At 47.8% G+C, this 24,816-nt stretch overlaps 1 protein-coding gene across 1 annotated transcript in view; it reads left to right on the forward strand.

Moving 5' to 3' along the window:
- The first annotated feature begins 1,654 nt into the window (after positions 1–1,654).
- Positions 1,655–24,816, forward strand: part of COP1 (COP1 E3 ubiquitin ligase) — a 180,669-nt gene continuing 157,507 nt past the window's right edge. The window contains exons 1-4 of the mRNA XM_066597491.1: positions 1,655–2,100; positions 11,061–11,120; positions 20,407–20,504; positions 22,844–22,908. Coding sequence (XP_066453588.1) covers positions 1,820–2,100; positions 11,061–11,120; positions 20,407–20,504; positions 22,844–22,908 — 504 coding nt within the window. The 5' untranslated portion in view covers positions 1,655–1,819. The remainder of the gene's footprint in view (positions 2,101–11,060; positions 11,121–20,406; positions 20,505–22,843; positions 22,909–24,816) is intronic.

Below are 24,816 nucleotides of genomic sequence, written 5' to 3' on the forward strand. Positions count from 1 at the left end.
TAGCGGAGTTCAACTCGGTGCCCGTCCGGTGACCTACGCATACCTGTCCAGAGTCTTCTGCGCTGCGGATTTTATGGCAGACCATCCGTCACGCATGCGCAGTAGCCGCCGGCACTCTGCGATGATGCAGATCCCACGATACTTCTGCAGTGCTCGCTGCGGACGGGCCGCGGGTCAGATGGCTTCCATTGACTTCAATGGAAGCCGCCCGTCCGTACAAAATCACAGCATGCTGCGATCTCTCACCCGTAAATGGAAAATCGCAATCGATTTCCACTCGTGGGGAGGAAATTGCGGATTGTCATTGCATGATATGGGCTGGATTTGCTGCGGAATTCGGCTTCGGATTTTGCAATGCAAATCCGCCCGTGTGCAGGAGGCCTTACTTTACGTGCCACCTGGCTGCCTGACTTTGGGGCAGAAGAAAAAGCGCTTCCGGTATTTTGAGTCGGATCTGCGATGGAACCTCCGGACGTAAATGTGAAACTAGTCTGAGACTTGCCTCAGACAGGCGTAAGCGAATTTAATTGCCTTTGTGCTACGGGCGTTGCGTCTTTCTGCATGCCTGCACGTGTTTTACTGCGTTTTTTGCGTGCGCAAAAAATCATGCTCCTATTGGTTGCAGCGGGCAATAAAGTTAATTAGTTCGATGTGTTTTTTTCGTACGTGAATGTGCAGCTGCGTATTTTTTTTTATAAAATGCGCGCAAAAAAAATACTCTTCTGTGAACGAACCAATTGAAACCAATGGTTCTTATTCACTGCATATCGCCGGCGCAAATGTTACGCGTTCAAACTGCTGCACAAATATATCCATGCGACACGGGCCTGTAGGCCGCCAACACAGGAACGTATTTACGCACGCATCTGTGGTGCGTTTTTGAAGAATGGACGTTGCGTGTATTTCCCCGCCCAGCTGCATTCTTTTTACTATACTTTTTGTGCCCGCAATTGTAGCGCATTTGCGTGTGAAAAACCACACAACGATATTCCCAACCATTGAAGATGCTAATTCGTTTAATGAGTTCAATGTGTGCGCAAATGTGCACGAAAATAGAACACGCTGCGCATTATGTCGTGCGACTAAAATGTGCACGCAAAATAGCGAACGAACCTATTGAAATCGATGGGTCCTATTCTCTGCGTCCGCAAATATGTCCACGTGAATCCGGCCTGCGACCGCGTATTATGTGCCTAGATGTGACGCAGACGTACGCATGTACTTGCCGCATACGTCCGATCCCCACAGCCTACCTTGGCATGTATAATACGCGCCATATTCTTTTTTGCACGTGTATTCCGTATGAGCGGCTCTACGCGATATTAGTACTGCGCGTTATGTGCGCTAAAACTGAATGCGAAATACTTCGTGAACACACGCCGGCGTGAACGAGCCCTGATAGGTCGCTGTGCGCCACAAACACCTCTGCGTAAAGCAGGAAAATGTGTTTTATTCACTCCTAGAGCGCATTGAGCAGCTGCGCCCATTGACATGAGGTAAATATGGCCTTTCAGCCACTACATCTGTGGAACCACAGGTCTCAGCATTAGTTTTACACAGCAGCCTGACTCCCATAGCTCTATAGGCGTCCGCTTCGCTTTCCGGCCCTTTTTGTCCCCTCTCGGCCGCCCTAGCTCCAGCTGTTTCGTCGCGAGCGGTGGGCGTGGCTGCCGCCTGGCGCCCCGTCAATGGCCGGACGCTTCCGGTGTCGCTCTGGCGCTGCTCCTTGTTGACACTTTATTGTTCCCCGTCGGTGAACAGAAGGATGCGGCGGGCCTGAAACGGGAAGCGACTTGTCACAGCCCCAGCAGCGAGGAGGATGTCCTCGGGCCGCCAGCAGCTGCCCGGCCCGGGAGGGGGGACAGGCCCATCGTCGTCCTCTTCTTCTTCATCCGCCACCCCCTCTAGTTCCTCTTCCTCGGCGGGGCCCCTCAGGCCGGCGGCTTCCAGTATCTCCAGACTGGGGGTGACGGGTAACGGCTCGGCGCTGACCAGCAGCAGCAGGGCGGTGAGCTCGGGGCCGAGGAAGAGGCCGCTGCCGACCCCGCTGTGCAACGGACTCATCAACTCGTACGAGGACAAGAGCAACGACTTTGTGTGGTGAGAGTCCTAGTGCCCCCTCCCCCCCTGTAGTCTGGTGAGATGGTACGATCCTGCGGGGAAACTCCAGAGTTCTAGAACTACAAGCCTCAGCGTGCAGAACTCGGGAGAATACAGCCTAACCCCCAATAACTACTACTAACACATCGCAGGGGATGCTGGGAGTTGTAGTTCCACAAGTTGGCGCTACATATTCTCATGGGCTACTTTACTCTTAAAGGTTTTTTTTGTGTGCCTGTTATTGTCATGTGACCTCAGGGTAAGGGGCTGCCGGTGGATCAGCTGATTGGCTGCACGCTGTCAGCGCCGCTACTCAGGGATATGGATCTTAGTGTGGCCCTCATTAAAGTCAATGACTACCGTGCCTGTAATTACAAGTACTGGCCACTACATGTGGGTGGCGCTGTAACATCTGCTCCGTACCCCTGCGTGTCACGCCACTGACGGTCAGCATTCCATCAGCTGGGGTCCCGAGTGGCAGACCCTCGCTGATCCACTACTGACGACCTATGTATATTTCGTATCGCTGCGTCCGGAAAAGTCCGATTTATCAACGCCACACGTTATTTATTCCGCGCAGGGAATGCCATCAGCTAAAAAAAAACAAGCGTAATGCTAGAATTGTACTTTTTGGGGGGCCGGCATCTGTCTCCAAGAAAGAAAGAATGTAATCAAAAAGTTACAAGTTCTGCAAAGTGGTAGCCATAGAAACGGCGAGATGGACCGCAAATAACCCTTAGGAGACGTCAGCAATAATATTTCCCTGGAACATCCCTTTAATGATATCGGTACTGCTGGACCCACAGGATAACTATGGCTGCCCCGTCCGTGTCTGCTGATCTCATCAGCCCTGCGGAGATGAGCGGTGACAGGCGCCTCTTATCTCTTCCCACTGATATAAAGCAGCAGGTGTTTGTACTCCCGGGCGTACATTTACGTCATGGGGTTTGTATAGAGCATGAATGCTGATCGCAACGGTTAACCCCATTTCAGTGCACTGATCGGTATGCAGGGGTCCGGAATGCCCCCCACCCATCCAGCGTGATGAGATCGTGAACTGCCACGGCTGTTTGCCTATCCAGCTGTATGCCTGTGCCATGACGTTATAGGCTGCCTGTGACGACCCGCTATAATGCAATACTTTGGTATTGTAGTATACTGTACATACAAGTCCTCTGTGGGGACTAAGGCCGCTCTCACACACAAGGTCCACAAAAGGCTGCGATTTTTACTGCCGTTTTTAGACACAGGCTCCTGCCTTTAACAGCGTTTTTTAACGCACCATGCTGATGGCTGATGAGGTATGTTAATTGCGGTAAAATAGAGCAGACGGCGCTCGAAAATCGTTGCGCTAGAAAGTGCTGCATTTGGGCATATGTCTGCGATGCCCCAGTGACATCAATGGTACTGCGATTACCGCGGCTTTCAAAAACGGATCCGTGAGAGGGGCCTAAGAAGAGAAAATCAGTAAAAATAAATGGTAAGCAAAGCTTAAAAAGACAGCTTTTTCCCATAGTTACGTTTTTATATATATTAGTAACATAGTTCGTAAGGCCGAATGAAGACAAGGTCCATCTAGTCCAGCCTGTTTATCCTCCTGTGTTGTTGATCCAGAGGAAGGCAAAAAAAAAACCAAGAGCAGAAGCCAATTAGCCCTTTTGTGGGAAATTCCTTGCCGACTCCCTAATGACAATCAGACTGTTCCCTGGATCAACCCCTAATAGTTCCTACCTGCCTGTATACCCGGATTAACAATTAACCTAAGATTTATATCCTGTAATATCCTTCCTCTCCAGAAAGACATCAAGTCCCCTTTTAAACTCCTCTATGGATTTTGCCATCACCACTTCCTCAGGCAGAGAGTTCCACAGTCTCACTGCTCTTACAGTAAAGAACCCTTTTCTGTGTTGGCGATGAAACCTGCTTTCCTCTAGACGTAGCGGATGCCCTCTTGTTACCGTCGCAGTCCTGGGTATAAACAGATCATGGGAGAGATCCTTGTATTGTCCCCTCATGTATTTATACATAGTTATTTGGTCAGCCCTTAGCCTGTGTGGCCTCTGTCATGCCAACCCCGCGTTGCTGCTGTACACAGAGTGGGGTGGTGTCTTCCGAATCAACGCACAGGGCACGGGCTTTCAGGTGGCCCAATGCGCACTGACCTCGCTCTGCTCTTCTGCACAGAGCGGGTTGCTGTCTTCTGAACTGGCGGCGGGGAAACAGGCTTTCTGGTGGCCCAATGCGCAACTGAAGAGGGATACGTGAACCTAAGCAGTGCAGTCACCCTTGCATGCTAAGCAGTTCCACCGGCAACTTTACGTTAGTGGGCTGCCAGGACCTGCAAGCAAAGCAGTAGCAGAGCCAATCAGGTACAGGGACCGTCACCCACCTGCCAATCTTGACTCCACCAGGACTGCCCGGTGGCGTCAAGATACACTAATACCAGGGACCCCTAACTATGACGCTCTTGTGCCCTAATAGGGCATATGACCTGGGTGTACCTGTTTAGGACAACGCCTTATGGCTAGGGTTGACTATGACTCTATCTAATGCCACTCGGACAAGGACCGGCTGGATCTCATAATCTGGTGGCCAGTAAACCTAGAAGTGCGCCGCTGCCGTCTTACTTTATGGGCCGTTTTCTGTTGACGTCTATGTGAGGCTTGTCCAGACTTCCATCTGCTTGTTCCGTCCTAAAGACTTGGGCAGCGAATACTGCAGCGTGCTGGGCTGTTTCCTTCTGATTAAATGACCGGCCCCGTTATAGTAAATCACTCACGTGTATGACCCCAGTCAAAAGAAGTTACCGTTTCATATTCATACGTCTCGCAATGCACAAATCTCGCCTGAGAATCTCTGCCTTAGTCAATGGCACACCAGTGTGACCGCGAGTCGTGCCTGAGGGATGCCGCTGGCATCGGAGGGCACTTGGACACTAGTTATTGTGCTCTCTGGCGCATTGATATTTCCTACTTCTCATCCGTGTAATGGACAGGATGAATACGTGCCATGAGCTTATTCACAAAGACTCGTGATAACGCGTCCGCGTGTATCGCCTTATGGCATATAGTGGCGCTGCGTGCCATCCGTGGAATTACGTTGATACTGCATTGCTCCAAAAATGCACTGGTGTGCCCCTAGCCCAAGTTGTACATCCCTGACCTGTTCTATGGTTTAATTTACAGAGGTCAGGCTGGGCTTGCACGACTGGGTCAGATTCTGCATGCGGTAGCCCTTAGCGATGCCGGCCGGCGAAACCCCCCCCCAACCCCCCCCCCCCCCCCGTACCTGGATTTTTCTGTATTGCGGATGACGGTGAGTTGCGCCCGAGAAAAATAAAGGAGATGGAATAATACCTCCACAGCGCCACCTATTGGAAGGCAGCATTTCTTTACGAGCCAAAGTCAGACTCTTTCTACAAGCCTTGTAACAATGACTGGGAATTAAAAGCAAAGCCAGACTCCATGCACAGACAGCTGTTTCAGGGTATTTGCGCTTCATCAGTGTACAGTAGGAGTCTGGCTTTGCTAGTGAGAGGCCTGGGACGGGGGTCAGAAACGCTATCTGACTTGCACCCGAGGGGCTTGGGTGCAATTTGCATTGGACAGCACACAGACACTTTGTGTATTGGCCAATTTACATGGATGCTGCATGTAGACCTGCATGAGCATGTCCTATTTTTCGCCTGTGATACGGGCAGGAACAGGACGCGTGAGGAGGATTTTTCATGGAGACCATCTGTCTGAAAACCGTCAATCTGCATCGCTCCATAGGCTAGAATGGGGCCGGGTGCCCTCTAATCAACTTGGCCCCAAATACTCTTAGGCCTGCGACACAACAGCCAAGCGCAGAACATTATCTCCATAGACTGGGAATGGAGTGGTTTTCACACATCTGTGGCTCCGTTCATTGGGACTCGGAGATGCGCCATTCTCATGACTACCAGCGGTCGGATCCCAGGAATTCTACATTTATGATGTATCCCGTGGATGGGTGCTAAATAATTTTGGTGGGACAACCCCTTCAAGGGTGAAAGCGGCAACATTCGGAATGCCTATTGCTCCATAATATCGCTATACAGGGTCTGTGGATGAACCCGTTGTGTAGACACCTAAGCAGGTGAGCCCCTCACATCTCGGGTGAGTCTTCTCGGGCCAAACTTTACTTCTCTCAGATGTGATTTTTCAGTTTTCCCTGCCCATTTATGAAATCTTCAATAAACCCCATGTAAGAGCGGTTCGTCCGATTATCATGTCGGCGTTTCCGTTTTTCCACAAACAAGTAATTTCCTGCTTATTCTCGGCCTCGCACTGATTCTTGTGTTCGGATCCAGAGTCCTCGTTCCCGAGGATCTAGCATACATGATGCGTCCGTAGGAAGTCGGGAGAATACATACAGTGAAGGAAATAAGTATTTGATCCCTCTGGCAAACAAGACTTATTACTTGGTGGCCAAACCCTTGTTGCCAAGCACAGCAGTCAGACTTTTGTAGTTGATGAGGTTTGCGAACGTCAGAATGAATTTTGGTCCACTCCTCTTTGCAGATCATCTCCCAATCATTAAGATTTCGAGGCTGTCGCTTGGCAACTCTGATCTTCAGCTACCTCCATAGGTTTTCTATGGGATGAAGGTCTGGAGACTGGCTAGGCCACTCCGTGACCTTAACCCTTTCCAATCCAATTTGTATCCTGGTTTTCCTAGGGGGGCTTACTCTTTTTCTGATATTATACAACAGCGTTATATGCTGGCTAAAACCAGTACTGCATGAGGTGACACACTGGATAGGCTTTGACAGTATAGAGGCTGGCAATATACAGTAAGAGAACCCCGACGGGCGTCTTCCAACATCGGAGCTGTACAGCCTTAAATCATAAGGTCTTTAGATGTCAGACAGTGGATTGGAAAGGGTTAATGTGCTGCTTTTTGAGCCACTGCTGTGTTGCCTTGGCTGTATGGTTTGGGTTATTGTCGTGCTGGAAGACCCAGCCACGACCTATTTTTGATGTCCTGGTGGAGGGAAGGGGGTTGTCACTCAGGATTTTACGGTCCATGGCTCCATCCATTCTCCCATGGATGCGGTGAGGTAGTCCTGTGCAGATAAAACACCCCCAAAACGTAATGTTTGCACCTCCAGTTGATTAGGAGCGTCTAACTGCTCTGGAGGATCCGGAACTCTTAATAGTTGGTACGGGATCAAATACTTATTTCTCTGTGCAAAATGCAAATAAATATATATATAATTGAGACAATGTGATTTTTCAGGATTTTTTTTTTTTGGATATTCTATCTCTTTGGGTGCCTGCACACGAGCAGAATTTCAAGCGCGTGATTTTAGGCACATAATCCGCCCCAGACCGCAGCCAATATACTCCTATGAGGATCCGCAGTTGTCCCCAGACGGACGGATGTGTATCGCGTTTTTTCACGCGCGTGAAAAAATCTGCGACCTGTTCTAATTTTGGTCGGATCATGCGCGTGAAGCCTCCAATACAAGTGAATGGGTGCGTTTTTTCACGCAGTACATCCGCAGTGCAGCTGCGGATGGAGTCACTGGTTGCTATGACTACAGGAAGTAGGCATGGTAGGAGGCGTCCTAACACACAGCACAGAGCTTCACAGGCACATTTCAACTGCAGATCTGTCCTTTCAGTCCCCTCATCTACCAGAGAGCAGCCAGCAGACACCAGCCTGCCACAAGCCATAATGATCGACATGGGGAAACTTGTGGCAATCATGCAGGACTTCCCCAGCCTATGGGACAGTAACTCCCCAGAATACCTCGACAAGAACAGAAAGGAACAATCCTGGCGTCTACTGTCCGCGCAGGTTTATGGGGATGCGTGGACGAACGCAGTAGAAGCAGAACAGAAGAACTTGCATGAGTATTATTTGCTATTGCGTCAAATGTACTTTTTTTTTTTCATTTTAACCCCTTAGTGGCCAAGCAGTTTTACTTTTGTTTTTATTGTGCTTTTTTCCATCCTCACTTTTAACCCCTTAGTGACGGAGCTTTTTTGCTTTTTTCCTTTTTTTCCCCCTACTCCCTAAAAAATCGTAGTTCCTTTATTTATCCATCGACGTCGCTGTATAAGGGCTTGTTATTTTTTTGCGGGACGAGTTGTATTTTGCAATGGCACTATTTATTGTACCATATAATTTACTGAAAAACCTTTAAAAATTGTAATCGGAGAGAAAAAAAAAGACTTTCCACCATCTTTCGGTGCGTCCTGTTTCTGCAGCGCGCAAAGTGCAACAAAAACGACCCGATATTTTTATTCTATGGGTCAGTACGATTACTACGTTACCACACTTATATAGTATTTTTATAGTACGTCCGAAAAAAGTTACATGGATCAACCATGCCCACAAAGACATCTGCTTACCGGGTGAAAGCATGTTGCCAGAATAATTTAACGGTGCTCGCACAAGCAAGAGGGACAAAACGGAGTCTGGGTGTTGGTTTTTAAGCTGTTTTCCAGGGAATGGGCAGTTCTCTAGGGGTTGGGTTTACAATAAGGGTGTCTTCCAGATTTTTCTGCGCGGTTTTTTCCGCAACACATCCGCGTATATCCGCGCGTGATTTTTCACGCATCCGCACCTATCCGCAAGCACATTTAGGTACCATACGCACGTGAAAATCCGCTAGTGGAATCCGGAACGCTCGTGTGCAGGCGGCCTTACTGTTAAAATTAACCCTAAAAATGATAGTCTGTTCATGTCTGACAGCGGGCAAACTTACCAAATCGGCAAGGGATCAGATACTTATTTCCTCCACTGTATGAAGCGCTCGAGCTCCAATGCATCGTTCTAGCGCCAGTAATGATCGCTGCTAATGTTTTCTTATGAGAACCGATGTCTGAAATGTTCAGCTCAGTTGTGACAGGGGGCGCACATGAGCGCACCGCCTCACTTCTGTGCCGCCACTAGCGCATCGTTAGCTGCTCGCTTGCCCTCCTCGTATCCCCAGTTTGCTCATTTTTTTCACTAGCTGCTCCAATGAACCATTTTAATAGTAATTCAGTGTCTGTCGTTATCAGGATTACGTCTTTAACTCCTGGCGAGATGTGAACTCAGCCGCGATCGTTGCCCAGCAGACGGGCTGCTGACGGATCTGCAGGGTAGCAGGTGGCAATGTACAACTCCCTGCATGTTACTGGAGCCTACCTGCAGCGCCGGGCCGTTCATATTGTGGAGGAGGTTCCGCCGGGAACCGCCATCACTGAATTCCGCTAAACTAAAGCTACGGACTTGTAGGCAGAGGGGCTGCTGAGTCCGGGGATGGGGCTATCGAGTCTGGAGATGGAGCTATCCTACTGGTCTGCCACCGAGTTCCTTCGTTGTCTGCCTGGGAAGCCGGACCTTGTTGTATGCATCAGACTCCTCTCTTCAGTGCACACACAGTCCTATCATGGACGGAGGGAAGAGACTAGTCCAACTTACGCATCGGCTTACCGGGCAGACTATGCAGTAAGTTTGAAAGTTGCATCCCCAGACTTGGTAGCCCCCTAACCTATGACCCTATAACTTTAGTTCATGGGGCTCATAGGATCTGGCTCCTTTTAAACCCCTCCAAGAGTCGATGTTCGTATGAAGGCGGCCATTCACATTAGTCAGAGGTAGGTTGAGAGTTGACCAACCATTGAAGAAATGATCACCAGGTTGAACGGTTGCTTTGCAGATACATTTTAGTCCGTGTTGGCTCCTACAGTCATTCAAACTGGCCATACATGTTCAGTTACACACAGGGCGACGGATAAGCCATATTTTTAGGAACATTCTCTCAATTTTTTTATTTATTTTTTGGTGGACAAAAGTACTTTCATCTGTCGGGCAAAAAACTTCAACATGGCCAACGAGGTGACATTGTCAACTTTAGTCTTAATTAGTATGGGGTTTTCCAATATATTGAAACATTGGTGGGGGTGGGGGGACTGACATAGATGCAGAAAAAATAAATACTGACCCCCCTCCACTGCCCGCTGCTCCCCGACTGTTGCTCAGGTCCTCCAGTGGTCACATGGTTGTTTACTCATGTGATCACTGCCGCCTATGGGAGGCCCAACAGAGAGGTCGGGGATGTCCTGTAAACCTGATGGGGCTTCTACATAAGAAGCCCATGTGATAGGATGTCACCAGGCCAGAAGACCCGGTGACGTCACCTCTCTAATGCCATGGCTCTAGAGTGCCAGAACTCCACTTTGGCACCATGGTAAGTATATCAATAAAGCAGATTTTGGGCGGGGGGACGAGGACACATTTAGGAGGGGAAAAAAAAGTGACAACCCTGTTGAGACCATTCATTCACATCTAAACGTGCCCATACGCCTTCAGTACCCGTTGAATGAACGTTCGGCCGACTGCTATTTCTTCCACCTTCTTCATACTTGTGAATGCCCGGGACAGCGGAGCACTTGTGTTCTCCATGGAGAAAGGGGCAGTTCTGGCAGTGACTTCCAATGAAGAGGCGTTAAAATTCGGCAAGGCCAATCCTCCGCTTTCCTCAACATCATCTCGTTGGGAGGCCCCATAGACATACAAAAATCGACAGTCAAATGGATCAGCTGAATGGTTTTCCAAAAACCCTTTTAGCCAATAGCATTACGCGTATGGGTCAGGTTTGTCGGATGTTTCCTATTGGTGGCCATTTAAATCCTGATGGATAACCGGCAACAATCGGTCTGCTGGAAGAAACACGTACGACTAGAGGCCAAGAGTTGATGGAGGAACAAGTGCAATCGATGGCCAATGTAGTGCATGTCGGTGTAGTTTCTGGCATTTTTGGAGTTTTTTTTTTCAATTCCTGTTGAATTGAATAGTCAGACTGGGAGCGGAATCTTCTCAGACGCTCTCGTATATATTACTTGTGGGACTCCTCTTCAGACCTTACACTTTTAGGGACTGATGTAATTTCACTGCTCACCTCTGTATTATCTCACCTGCTTCTGTTCATTGTCTTTCAGCCCAATATGTTTCGATATGATCGAGGAAGCCTATATGACAAAATGCGGGCACAGCTTTTGGTAAGTAGACTCTTCTCCTTGTGTCTTGTGTATGCTCTCAAAGAACTCGTAACAGAAGTCCTTAAAGGGGTTGTCCCGCGAAAGCAAGTGGGGGTATACACTTCTGTATGGTCATATTAATGCACTTTGTAATGTACATTGTGCATTAATTATGAGCCATACAGAAGTTATTCACTTACCTGTTCCGTTGCTGGCGTCCCCGTCTCCATGGGGCCGTCTAATTTTCAGCGTCTAATCGCCCGATTAGACACGCTTGCGCAGTCCGGTCTTCTCCCTTCTGAATGGGGCCGCTTGTGCCAGAGAGCTGCTCCTCGTAGCTCCGCCCCGTCACGTGTGCCGATTCCAGCCAATCAGGAGGCTGGAATCCGCAATGGACCACACAGAAGACCTGCGGTCCACCGAGGGTGAAGATCCCGGCGGCCATCTTCGCAAGGTAAGTAAGAAGTCACCGGAGCGCGGGGATTCGGGTAAGTAGTATCCGGTTTTTTATTTTAACCCCTGCATCGGGTTTGTCTCGCGCCGAACGGGGGGGCTATTGAAGAAAAAAAAAACCGTTTCGGTGCGGGACAACCCCTTTAATCTAGAGTTGCATTTCTTGCTTTACCTTATTGCCCATGTTCACTTCTAGGTTCAGTAGATCCTTCAAGGAGCACTTTAATTCTGGACTTGGTCCCGTCAGAGCCCTGTTGTTGGGGTTCTTTATACTACGGTAGTTACAGCATTTTAAATGCCTTGTTCATAATGCGAATGTGAACAAAGCCTATTTGGGGACTCCAAACCACAAATATGTTGGATCATTGCCAAGGAGGGTTTGGGTAACCTGGCTGTCTCGGGTGCCAGCATTATATAAGTGGTCTGTCAGTTTGCAGACCCAGGTCCTTGTAACTTCTGATGCCCCTTTAGGATATACAATGAATGTCCACTTTTTGTTAGAGACACCTGCCCTTTTGTGATTGGAGCTTTCCCGGACCAGTAATCCCGGAGTGCAGCGTTAAATCAAGGGAGCAAGTTTTCGGTGGATTAGTTTCAGTGTGAATCTACATAAGCATGAGAAAATCGAATGATCTAAGCGACTTCCAGTTGAGGCCTGGTCATCAGTGTTAGATGGTCCAGGGCCTGGATTTCATACATAGTTAGCCTTTAGGGGTTTTCTGGTGTATATAGAGAATGGTGTGATTTGGGAAAAAAAAAAAATAGAGTAAAAGGGGATCCTGTGGATGTAAATAACATTGACAAAAGGGGTCAGAGGAGGATGTTAAGAATCGTTACGATGAACAGACAGGGCACAGTCAAACTGTAGCCGAATACAATGGTGTATTAGACTGGGTGATCTAATAAAGCGGTCCTTCATTGTGTATGTTCTGTACCTATAAGAGAGATACAACAATACCTCTGCAGCGCCACCTATTGGAAGGCAGCATTCCTGCAAGTCAATGTTAGACTTTTTATACAAGCCTTGTAACAATGACTGGGAATTGAAAGCCAAGCCAGAACACTATACACAGACGGCTATTTCGGAGAGGGAGGGGATTGCCCCTCGGCAGTGTGCAGTAGGTTCTCCGCCCCTCAGCAGTGTGCAGTAGGTTTCTGGCTTGGCTAGCGAGAGGCCTGTAATGTGGGTCAGGAATGCTATCTTTTCTCCTTAGGGTGACCAGCTAGAAGGTGAGTGAGTGAGGAGACTATCCATGCTCCTCTGGGTAATATGCAAATAAGGGATATGGAACAATACCTCTGCAGCGCCACCTATTGGAAGGCAGCATTCCTGCAAGCCAATGTTAGATTCTGTTCTGTGCCTGTAGCAGAGGGGACCATAAAGGAACCACCACGTCTAGTCACCAGGGAATATAGGCCTTCTGTGACATGAATAGAAATGATAGCGCCGGCTTCCACCCGTTCTATATTGTTTCGGGCACGTTGGCTTGTCCGGATGTCAGATCTCTCCATTTCTGAGCTTTTATGTGAAACCTAGAACGCTGCTCGGAGTTGGACCCTTCATAGGTTTAGTGGTCACATCAGATTTTCTTCCAGAGGGGAGAGGGGTTTAAACTTTTTTTTTTTTTAACGATAATTCCATAATTATACCGTATTCTTTTCTTTTGATGTAGCGGCCAGTCCTCGGAAAAATGCACTGTACGAGAATTTCTTTTATAGACTTTGCAAAGATGTGTTTGGAGCGTGACTGCTGCTGGGCACCAGAAGCCGCGGCCTCCAGATTAGACTTCCTGCTTTTTATAGTTTGTATCGTCGTGTTCCTCTCCTAGGATCTCTAATATTCCCCCCCCCCCCCCCCCCCCCCCCGCCCTCCTTTCCCTTTGTCTTTGGCATTTGTTGGAGACGTGTAAACTATGTAAATTGATAGTTGACATCACCACTAAGTATCTGGAGTTTTTGGAAGCCGTCAATTAGCGGATTGTGCTGGGACAATGAACTTTTGAGTTCTATGTGCCGTTCACAAGCAGAGTCAGTGTTTTCTAATGTTCTCTGTTGACGGACTGCACTCAATTGTTTGCATTAAGCTAGAACATTCAATTCCTCTTTTCACAACCCCTTTTTTTTTTTTTGGATTTCCCTCTCTAGTTTTATGCACTTAACCCACCCTTCCTATAGCAATGTTTGTATCCTTAGATGAACTCTGAGGTCCCACCGAGATGTACTGCAGGCTTCCAAGATCCCAAAAAAACGTAATACCTTGTTTAGTGCTGACCGCAACGAAAGTCGTAGTGATAATCAAGTCAGTCGGATATTACCGATGTACGGTTAGGACCTTTTAAATCCTATGGCTTGTTTCAGAAAGTCTCAGGTTTAACCCTTTTGAATGCTGGAAAGGTAGCAGGGGGGAATTGTGTCTTCAGACTACAAAAGCACAACCAAGAACTTGGTGGAGAGCGTATGAACGTGACGCGGGGGGGACTATAAAACTTCATCCCCCACTCTGTCTCATGTACCCTAACAGCACCACAACTTTGGTGCTGCGGGACGTGACCGGTTCCCTTTTAACACCTTCCTGGCACACATACTGCTGTATACGTTCTAAGTGCACATACACTCAGTAGTTAGGATGTATGTAGACGTCAGAAAGGACAGCGGTATTTAAATGTCTCGAACGGCCCCGCCGCTATAAAATCTTGGGTTTGCTATTGGTGTCATTGCAGCCCTGGGGCCTATAAAGATTGCTTGCCTATTAAAAAATGCCTGTAGTGTGCCTTTTTAATAGGCAGTCTGTAGTACAATATAATGCAATACCATAGTATTGCAGTATATGATAAAAGCGATCAAATGACCGCAATTTCCAAAAAAAAAGTAACAATAAATAAGACCTTTCAATTCCAAAAATGAAAAAAAAAAACCTTTTCCAAGTTTTCATGTAAAAAAACACAGACAGGAGAAATTCCACTTGCTGTGGTCTTTACAGTCATTTCCGGAGGACCCGGTGTAGTCATTCTCTTCAATTTCCTTTTTAAAATGAAGATTTTCAGTGAATGTTTTCCACAGGAGATAGAAATGTTGGTGGGGAGGTCATTTACAGTCCCAATTGGGCATCTCCTTAGCTTTTTGCCAATCGCCTGTCTGTTCACATGCTGCTTTGCAAAGACTTGACATAGTAAGAGTTGTGGTCCCCAGGAATACACGGAGGGTCAATGTCATACATGCAGCAAATACACTAGCCTACCAAAAGTGATTGGACACCTAAACAAGACTCAAAAATAGTATTTATTTCCATATTTTAATACTTAGTGACCCTAATGACATCAGATACTCTCTGTGGCATACTTTCTACTAACGTCTTGATACAGTTTCAGCTGGTATTTCCCTCCAGTCACCCTGCAAATGTCTGGGGAGTTTCCCTAACGAAGATTGACACAATTTATATTTCCTGACCCGATGTACCAGTTCGTCCCACAGATGTTCAGTAGGGTTCAGGTCGGGACTCTGTGCAGCCGGTCCAATCGTGGAACATCGATATCCTCAAACCATCGTAAAACAGTGTTGGATGTGACAAGGCACGTTGTCTTGTTGGAAGTATGGCCGACCATTCCCAGAGTATTACCACATTGTCGGCAGCACATTATGTCAAGGTACACCTCCGTGTCCATGGTTATTCCACTACAACCAACTGACCAATGCCATGCCACGTAAAACAAAAGCCGTTCCCCAGACGTCCTCCATACCCAGATACGTCCACGCCATTGAACATGGAGCAGCGTGATTCATCACTCCATAGAACGTTCTTCCATTACTCAACTGTCCAATGACAACCCTCCTTGCACCAGTGTACGCTGGCCGACGTCTTGTCTTTGAGAGACTCTCCAGACATTTGCAGGATGAATGGAGGGAATTACCATATGAAGTATATGACGTTAGTAGAAAGCATGCCACGGAGAGTATCTGATGTCATTAGGGCCAAAGGAGCCCCACTAAGTATTAACATATGGAAGTAAACACTACTTTTGATTCTTGCTCGGGCGTCTAATTACTTTTAGTAGGATAGTTCTACGTCAATGAGAAAAACAGGCGATGGAAAAAGTTGCAAGTCCTGTGACAGCTGCTACCGAAGGCCTCCTACAGCAGGTGTGTCTGTGTGGGGTCCCAATTTTCACTAGGGTCTCCCTTCTAATTGGGTTTTATTAGTTTCCAGCTTTCTTTCTGCAGAACAGCAACGATCTCCAGTGTCTGAATGGGTTAAAATCCATTTCCTAGTTATAACTTAACGCTCCTGTGCTAAACTTACACGATTCCCAAGTTTCTGTAGAGGGGAAAAAAAAAAAACCCCAAACTAGGAGCGATCTCGGTGAAATCACATCCAGGTGTCAGTCTGGATGCATATCTCCTATTTTTTAAGACCTTTTATAAAACTAATAGCAGCTGCCTCCCTGACATTGGAGAAGTTTTATCCCTGGCCCCCATCCATGTTCTGCGAGAATACAGAGGGGGAAAGATGTTTTTGTTTTTCTGCGGCTCATCTTAAGCCCTTTGTTACTGAAGGGGCCTCATGGTGTTGTGGAGTAATGCAGTGTTGGCCCCGCTGCCGGTACACGGAGAGGTCCTCTGATTTGTCTCTGCTTACTCCGCTCGCCGCTTCCAAACACTGTTCATTGTTCGCAGCTGAATGGGACACTGTTGTCGGCCGTGTTCGCGCTCAGGACTCTGATTTAAAGTAGCAGCAGTTTGTCTTTGTGTGAACTTTTTTACATCTTCCCGTTTAATCATTGGTTTAACTTTTTGTTATTTCTTGCATTGTTTCTGCATTTTGAGAGTCGCTTCAAGTTTAAGGGGGGGGGGGGGGGGGGGGTCTGCCACAAATGGTTATTTTAAGGCTCTATTGGGGGGTATTCGCACATTCACTCCCATGATGTGCCATACACTGATGGCTTGTGTGTGCCCTTTCTTATGCCCCTCACTTGTGCCCATACATACTACATAGGTGTTGCCCAACAGCTTTTTCTCCCAACCCCCTGTATACATGCATGCTCAGTTAGGCTGAGCATGCATGTGTTCACAATACGCTGCGGCCGGGCTGGACTAGCTGCGGTCGACATCCTCCTGTTAGAGCAAAGGATTGGTAATATGCAATGTTAAAGGTGTTTTCTACTTAAATACTATTGATGACCCATCATCAGGATAGGTCATCAATAGTTGATCGGCTGGGGTCCGCACAAACCTCCCATGTAGCGGCCAGCACTTGTAACGGCAGGCATGGCTCCCATTGATTTCAACGAGAGCCGTGCCTGCAGTTACAAGCGCCCGCCACTACACAGAGGTCAGCGCTCCCGCTTCCGCTTCGACTTCTATGGTATTGTGGCGCTAACAGCATGCGCCCGCACAGCTGATCGGTCGGGGGTCCCGAGTGGCGGACCCCAGACGGTGAACGATTGATGACCTATCCTGATAATAGGTCATCAATAGTATTTGAATGGAAAACCCCTTTAATATATCCCACTCAAGAAAGAATGTAGATGCCCCCAGACTCATTCGATCAGCTGGTTTGGCAAATGTTGAAGGGGTTCTCCAGGCAAATGCTATTGATGACCTATCCTCAAGATAGATCATCAGTAGTTGATTGTCGGGGGTCTACCGCTCAGGACGCGGGCTGATTGAGTGGCCGCTGTCAGTGCCACAACACTGAGGTGCATTGTGAAAGTTGCCAGTCCAACCCTCGTGTAGCGGATGGCACTTGTAATTGCAATCACAGCTCTCGTTGGAATAAAGGACAAGTGCCGGCTGCTACATCGGTGGGGTGAGCAGCTTCCATCCGTGCGCAAGTACTGCAGTATTTGGTAGAAGTGATCAAACGCTCGTGAGTTCAAGTCTCTGTTTTGTTAGTATTGTAACAAATAAAGGATATTAAAAGTAAAGTACAGATTACGCCGCGCCATCGCTACGCGACGACGTGGACCCCGAGACCTTTCCGCAATGATGATTGCAGAAGGGCAGCGAGTCAGACGGCTTCCATTGATTTCAGTGGAAGCCGTCCGTGTGGAGTCTGCACAGAATCAGAGCATGCTGCGATTTCTCCTCCGCTTGTGTAGTTGAAATCGCGTTTTACTATTGCATGCTATGGGCGGTATTTGCTGCGGAATCCATCGATGTGCATGCGGCCTAAAAGTCCGATCCATCAAAATAATGCGTTATTTATCCCCTACAGAGAACATCATTAAAAAATACACAATGTCAGAACTGTTTTTTTTTTTGTTTTTTTTTCGGCGTTTGTATTCCAAGATCGTACCGATAGAAACTACAGGTTGTTGCATGCATAAAAAAAAAACCATGCAACTATTTTGATGGAAAAATAAAATAATGGTAGTCAGAAAATGGTGACAGAAGAAAAAATTAAATTAAATAAATTAAAATATATATATACGCGCAGTCTTTGTTAAAAAAAAAAAAAAATCTCGTCCCTAGAAGTTGCCGTAAACTCGTCCTGCAGTTCCATCTCAAGCAGATATACAAATGATGAGAGTTGTGGTGATTAGATGAACGGTCTTCTCACCTGAGGCCCTAAAAGACCTATAAAAGGCTCTTGGAAGCTCCTTGTGCCGCAGTGACCTCTTCTTCCGCTTGTGTAGAGCTTGTTGACCACTAGACGCCTCTACGATGCAGAGAAGAGATGTCACCCGTTACCAGAGTCTGAGAGGAGCGCATTATTGGGATGTAAGAAGCTGGACGTCGTATTGATGAATTGTCCCCCACCGGGCCGTTCTGACCAGACTGTTAGGGGGTGTTGGGACCAGTGGATGGGAGCACACAAGGTGACCGGGCTCAGGACCCCCGTACAGACCACCAGTAGAGAGGAGCGTCTGACCAGACTGTTAGGGGGTGTTGGGACCAGTGGATGCGTGATGGCACACAATGTGACCGGGCTCAGGACCCCCCGACAGACCACCAGTAGAGAGGAGCGTCTGACCAGACTGTTAGGGGGTGTTGGGACCAGTGGATGCGTGATGGCACACAAGGTGACCGGGCTCAGGACCCCCTGACAGACCACCAGTAGAGAGGAGCGTCTGACCAGACTGTTAGGGGGTGTTGGGACCAGTGGATGTGTGAGGACACACAAGGTGACCGGGCTCAGGACCCCCCGACAGACCACCAGTAGAGAGGAGCATCTGACCAGACTGTTAGGGGGTGTTGGGACCAGTGGATGCGTGATGGCACACAATGTGACCGGGCTCAGGACGCCCCCTACAGACCACAAGTAGAGAGGAGCGTCTGATCGCTCAACAAGCACGAGCAGCTCCAAGTGTTCCGTTGTTCATCATCCAGAGACAGGTGGCGCCATCATTACACCCCTGTGACTGTTGGAACCACTTCCAGGCGCTTGGCTGAAGGACATTTGGTCTCATGGCATCCGTTACATGTACGGCCTTTGACACCCACGGTCATCTCTGTTTGCAGTGGTGCCATTAGCAACAAAACTGGGCGCTACAGAGAGGAACCGGGTTGTCTTCAGCAATGAATCCAGGTTTAGTTTGGCCATCGATGACTGCCGTGACCTCGAGGTGAGCGCCCCAATCCTGCCATTGCTGTGGAGCGGCACACTGCCCCCTGCTGGTGTAATGGTCTGGGGGGCCATTGCATACAACAGTTGGTCACCCCTAGTAGTGGTACGAGGGACAATGACAGCTCAGCCATATATTCAGGACATCCTGCAGCCACATGTGTTCCTCTCATGGCGGCTTCCAAGAGGCAGCAGGATAATGATTGGCCGCACACAAGGGGGTCACAGGAATCACCTACTTGTATCAATGTTACAATCACACATAGAAAGTTTCATTCTATTCTGACAACTTCTTCTATGTGGATGATGATGATGATGATTATTATTTTTTTTTTCAGTGTGTGTATATATAATTATATATATTTTAAGAAACTTTATTTTTTAAAAGTAGTACAGCCAAAAAAACTGTAAATTTTGGTATCGACATTGGTGTTTGACGAGCTTTTTTTTTTACGAAAGTGGGGAAGAAAAACCCAAAAAATCAATGAGGGGGAAAAAAGGCCGTGTCTTAGAAGGGTTAAAGATCAGTTCTTTGGAAGCGGCGATGGTTTCCTGTGCTCGCGCACCTCTCTCGTATGACCTCTGGAGCGCACACACGGTTTCATCAGCTTTTTATGTTATGCCTGTCTGCGTTATTGGCCCAAATCTGCATTTAAAGAGCATTTAGCTCCGTCTGTATTGAGGCCCCCCCTGAGCCCAGCGCCGTACAGAAGGGGCCGTTCTCTCTTTATTTATGTACTCTGTGCATGTATAATAATCCTTCCACGCTGAGCAGGAACTATTCCCAGGCTTTAGATACATTTCACATTCACATGTTGCAATCTTTAACGCTTTAATAGACCCGGAATGAAACCTGTTCCCTGTAAGGCGCATGGTGACGTCGGCGCGCCCGAGGACATAAACAGCAGCAGGAGGCTCTGTGATAGCGACTATCGGACATCTCCTTCCCGTGTCGCTCCCGGCGTCTTAGAAGTATCTCGCGGGCGAAGCTCGGTATCATCACAGGCCAGACGCCCAGTTAAAAAGCATCAATTCTCACTAAGAAGCTGCCGACAGCGAAGGCAAAAAAAGCTTTTGATAAAAAGCGCAAATAAATATTAGAACGCAGGCGTGTAAATTTTTGAGTGTATAGACAGCTTATGTCATCTGCCGCAGTCCCGCTGGTGCGCCGCCACGTGGTGCACGCTTTACACCTTTTTAGGTATACACTGTAAAGAAACCTGGTTATTTGATAGATTTTTTTTATCCTCTTCTAGTCGCTGACTACCCCATGTGTGCTTTGTCTCTTCACAGCTACAAGTGCATCCATCAAAGTCTGGAGGACAACAACCGCTGCCCGAAGTGTAACTACGTGGTGGATAACATTGACCACCTCTACCCAAACTTTCTGGGTGAGTGGAATCCTCCTGTCTCGGATGCCATATTTGAGGCCAACGGTATTTTTCATAAGGTCCGCATGCACCAGCTCCATCTTAAGAGCTATTTACACAGAACGATTATCGCCCAGTGTGTTCAAACAAAAATTGCGCAATAATCGTTACGTCCGAATGCACTGCCATCGCACACTATTGGTTTACTCTTCGCTTGTCGCTTACTTTTCACGTAGCTTAAAAATCATCGCTGGGTCCCTCGCTTCTTGCTGCGTTGAAGCGAGCGATACTTGGCGCTGATCTGTCTGCCCAAACGTTCTGCGCGAACAACTAGTGGTGACATCGGCGCTCGTGCAGATGGTTTAGCTGACAGTTATCCCTTGTAAATGGGGCATTAGGAACCAAAAAAAAGTGGCGGATCCAGCACGTTTGTCTCAGAAGGAACCCGTTGGCTATAGTGGGCTCTGTCCACTCTGTGTAAACTGGAGCCTCCAGTGCAGATGTGAATAAAGCCTTACATAAAAGTGACTCTTGGGACCCCATTCATCTGTCAGATCAGTGTATGGCGGTCTTCTGTAGAGAATAACATAGCTGACTATACTATTTTATATAGAGGCATTCAGTTTTTAGTTAAAAGCGTATTCTGCGCAGTGTATGTCTGGTGTGTTTATTTTTTAGCCATTTCCTCCCTTCATTACCAGGCATGGATCTCCTGGACAGTCAGGAACTGATTAGCGCGAGCGCCTATGCTTATACGCTGACGTAGGTCGCAGGCATCCATCAGAATTTCGCATCGCAAAATCATTCTGGCGCAGCCTACAAACAGTGTAACTAGATCGTAGTCTGAAGTTACATGTACCATTAAAGGGGTTGTCTGGGACTCCAATGGACTTTTACTATTGATGATCAATCCTCAGGTAATTAATAGTTGGTTGTCAGGGGTCCGCCATGCGGGATCCCCACCGATCCTCTAATCCCCGAGCCTGCTGTCAGCACAGACAGCGCTGTCCGTATTGCAGTGGCCTAGTTTGGTAGTGCAGGCACGGCTCCTGTTGAATTCAGTGTGTGCTGTGCTGGTAGTACTAGATCGGACTGCAGCAATGTCTGCAGTAACGGTGAGCCCAGGGATCAACTGATCATCCATTGATGACATATGCTGACCATAGTAAGTGTTGGACAGCACCGCTTAATTTTTCCAAGTTGGCCGAGGACAGAGGTGTTCTTATTATGGATATGATAAACTTTTCATTTTATTAGCCAACAATGTAATGCTGCATTTTACGGTTAGCTATGGCCACAGAGAAGCCATAACTGCGGTAATCAGCAGATCGTAGGGATGGCTTTTATTTTGAGATGACCCCTGATGAAGGGGTTGTACCAAGAAGAGAACCCCTGTTAGCCTATGCTTACACCTCGCTGACTTGCTACAGATTTGGTGCAGATCTGCAGCAGATTTCACCCTCCCAATTGGATTCAAATTGAAAGGATGAAATCGGCTGCAGATCTGCAACAAATTTAGCAAGGTGTAACATAATAATAAATAAATAATAAACTTGTATAGCGTCAACATATTCCGCAGCGCTTACATAGACGGGGGATACAGAAAGACAAAGTACAAACATTACAGAACCACGGTTACATAGTAATCAGTTGATGGAAACAATAGGGGTGAGGGTCCTGCTCCAACGAGCTTACATACTACAAGTGATGGGGGTATACCGAAGGTAAAGGGGCTGGAGATGTGCATGGTATGGGGGGGTGGAGAGTGAGGGATTCTATACACACAGACAATGGTCAGACACTTGGCCGTGTGACGGCAGAAACGGTGTGACTGCAGGAGCGGTTTATGATGGCTAGCAGGGATTGCAGTCAGTAGGTCAGGGAGCATGTTATCAGGCGGAGTACAGAGGGGTTTGTTTAGGGAATGCGGTATGCCTCCCTGAAGAGGTGCGTCTTTAGAGCACGCCTGAAGTTCTGCGGGTCCTAGATTGTTCGGGTAGCCTTTGGTAGTGCGTTCCAGAGGATCGGTGCTGCTCTGGAGAAGTCTTGGAGGTGGGAATGGGAATTTTGAATTAAAGGGGCGCTCAGTCTGGTTTCGTTTGCAGAGCGGAGAGCTCGGGCTGGGTGATGGATTGAGATGAGAGAACATAACCTCAATGTGCGCGATTGGTGCACATGAGCGTCCTAGATCCAAGACCACCCGCCCCACGGCCTACTCTGTGACCTGGAACGGAGAGCCGCTCCTTTTCTGGCGTGCTTTGTATTGCAGGACGGTCCTTGCTATGAATGGCCGTCCTGTAATGCAGCATTTTCCCTCCAGTAGTTTCAACAAATCATCTCGTGTTTTTTGTGTTTTTCAGTAAATGAACTTATTCTGAAACAGAAGCAGAGATTCGACGACAAGCGGCTGAAGCTGGACCCTTCGGTAAGACGCGACTAAAGCCTTACTAAATGAAAGTGACACGGGTTATCAGAAAGCAATCACACGGCCCGCGCTCGGCTGATAGCAGGTGTCTAGCGGTTAACAAAGCACCGAGTCCTGTCCGTACTTCACTCCAAGAAGGAATATGTCTTGGGCAGCAAAAATTGGTAAACTTTTACAGAGCAGGCGGCAGGCCATTACCTTGTTGATATGTTGCATCCTTTCGCAAGTCTCCACAACGATGCTCGGGGGACGGAGCCGGCAGGTAACTCGGGCAGCAGAATAGACATCGCCTCCTCATCTGAGGCTTTGTTTGATAGGATTTTCTGCAAGTCAGACTTAATTACTGTATCTAGTCGCAGGTTCTGCTACTTCTTGAGGTACTTTGTTTGTTACTCACCAGTTTTAAGATTGTTTCACTGCAAGAAAGCAACATTCATGTTACAATTCAGGGATTGAACTTGCTCTTTGAGGGTAATCTCGGATCAGTCAGAATATTAAAGCCACCCAACTTATATACACTATCCTACCACTTTGTGGTTCGGTAGCTGTCCTGTGGGATTGGACCAGATTGGCTAGCCCTTGCACTCACGCACATCAGTGAGATTTATGTGCCAGTGACCCTGGCTCAGGTTTATTGGTGGTTCTTCCTTGCACCACTTCTGGTAGGTACGAACCAGGAGCTACCCACGGGACCTGGCGGTTTGCACATGCTCTGATCCAGTCATCCAGCGGTTATAGCCCAGCCCCGTCAGTCCCTCCGGTTCTCATAAATATTCGAGTAAAGGTAATGATCTCCCCTATGGAGCAGGTTATGTCAGCTCCCGTCTTATATTTCTTGCTGTGTCCTCTTTTCAGTATGAAGGAAGCAGTCTCTCATCCATACCGCTCGATCCTAGGCGGTTTCTTGACACGTGCATTTAAATGATAGGAGCTTGGATGCATAGAGATAAAAGCTTTCTTCTATTTATTCAGTATGTGCCCATAATACCAAGAAAAATACAACCGTCCTGAGGACGCGTTTCAACCTTCTCAGGTCTTGATCACTTCACCTGTCGGTGGTTCTAATGTTATGGATCGTTGCTGTATTGGTTGGTCTTCATTTTCTTGTAATACCCAGATTAAGAACATATAGGGCAGTTCTCAGTGAACATATTCCAGTACTGATCTGTGTTCAGGACCTAAAGTCGGATGCCGCCTTCAATTCGGGATCAGTAGAAGGGTTTCTTAATGACCCTAAGTACCCCTTAGGCCTTCAGCACTGCACCCTGATGGCATGCTTACCCATATTGTTCCATGTGTAACACACGCTCCAGAGCGGTTTCACACGAGCTGAGTGAAAATATATCACACGCACTGTTCTCATCCGAATTGGCGGACAAGACTCGCCCAATTCAAGTCAATGGGGATGGAGAAAATAACGCACGGACGGCACACACAGACTATCTGGGCAGTTTGTGTTCTAATAGATGCAGGGGGAGAAAAAAGTTGGGCGTGTTTTTCAGTTTTTTTTTCTTTTTTCTCTTCTTCTTTTTAAATAACGTAACTGCATCTAACGTAACGCAAATCCCCTAAGCTTCCCACCCAAAGCTTTGAGCATACGGGAAGTACAGCATGAGCACGGCTGGGTTGCGATGAAACGTGAAAAGTTTTGCACTGCGGTCGTCGTTGCTATCGTCCGGATGAATGCATGTGGATGGCGCTCTCCAAACCCCTTTCACATGTAGTAGTGTCTGTTGCAAACTGTTGTAGCCTTGTATCGAGTGTTTGGCAGCAGTTGATACTCACAGGGGTTAATACGAATGCTAAGTAGCGCTATCTATATTTTCAACATCCATTTGGTGCCACATATCAGGGTGAAGGCTAGCGCTGGCCGCCTTCCTTCTCATGGTGTGTAATCAGCATAAGGAG

Source organism: Eleutherodactylus coqui, chromosome 3, assembly GCF_035609145.1.
Source record: "Eleutherodactylus coqui strain aEleCoq1 chromosome 3, aEleCoq1.hap1, whole genome shotgun sequence".
In the NCBI taxonomy this organism is placed as follows: Eukaryota; Metazoa; Chordata; class Amphibia; order Anura; family Eleutherodactylidae; genus Eleutherodactylus; species Eleutherodactylus coqui.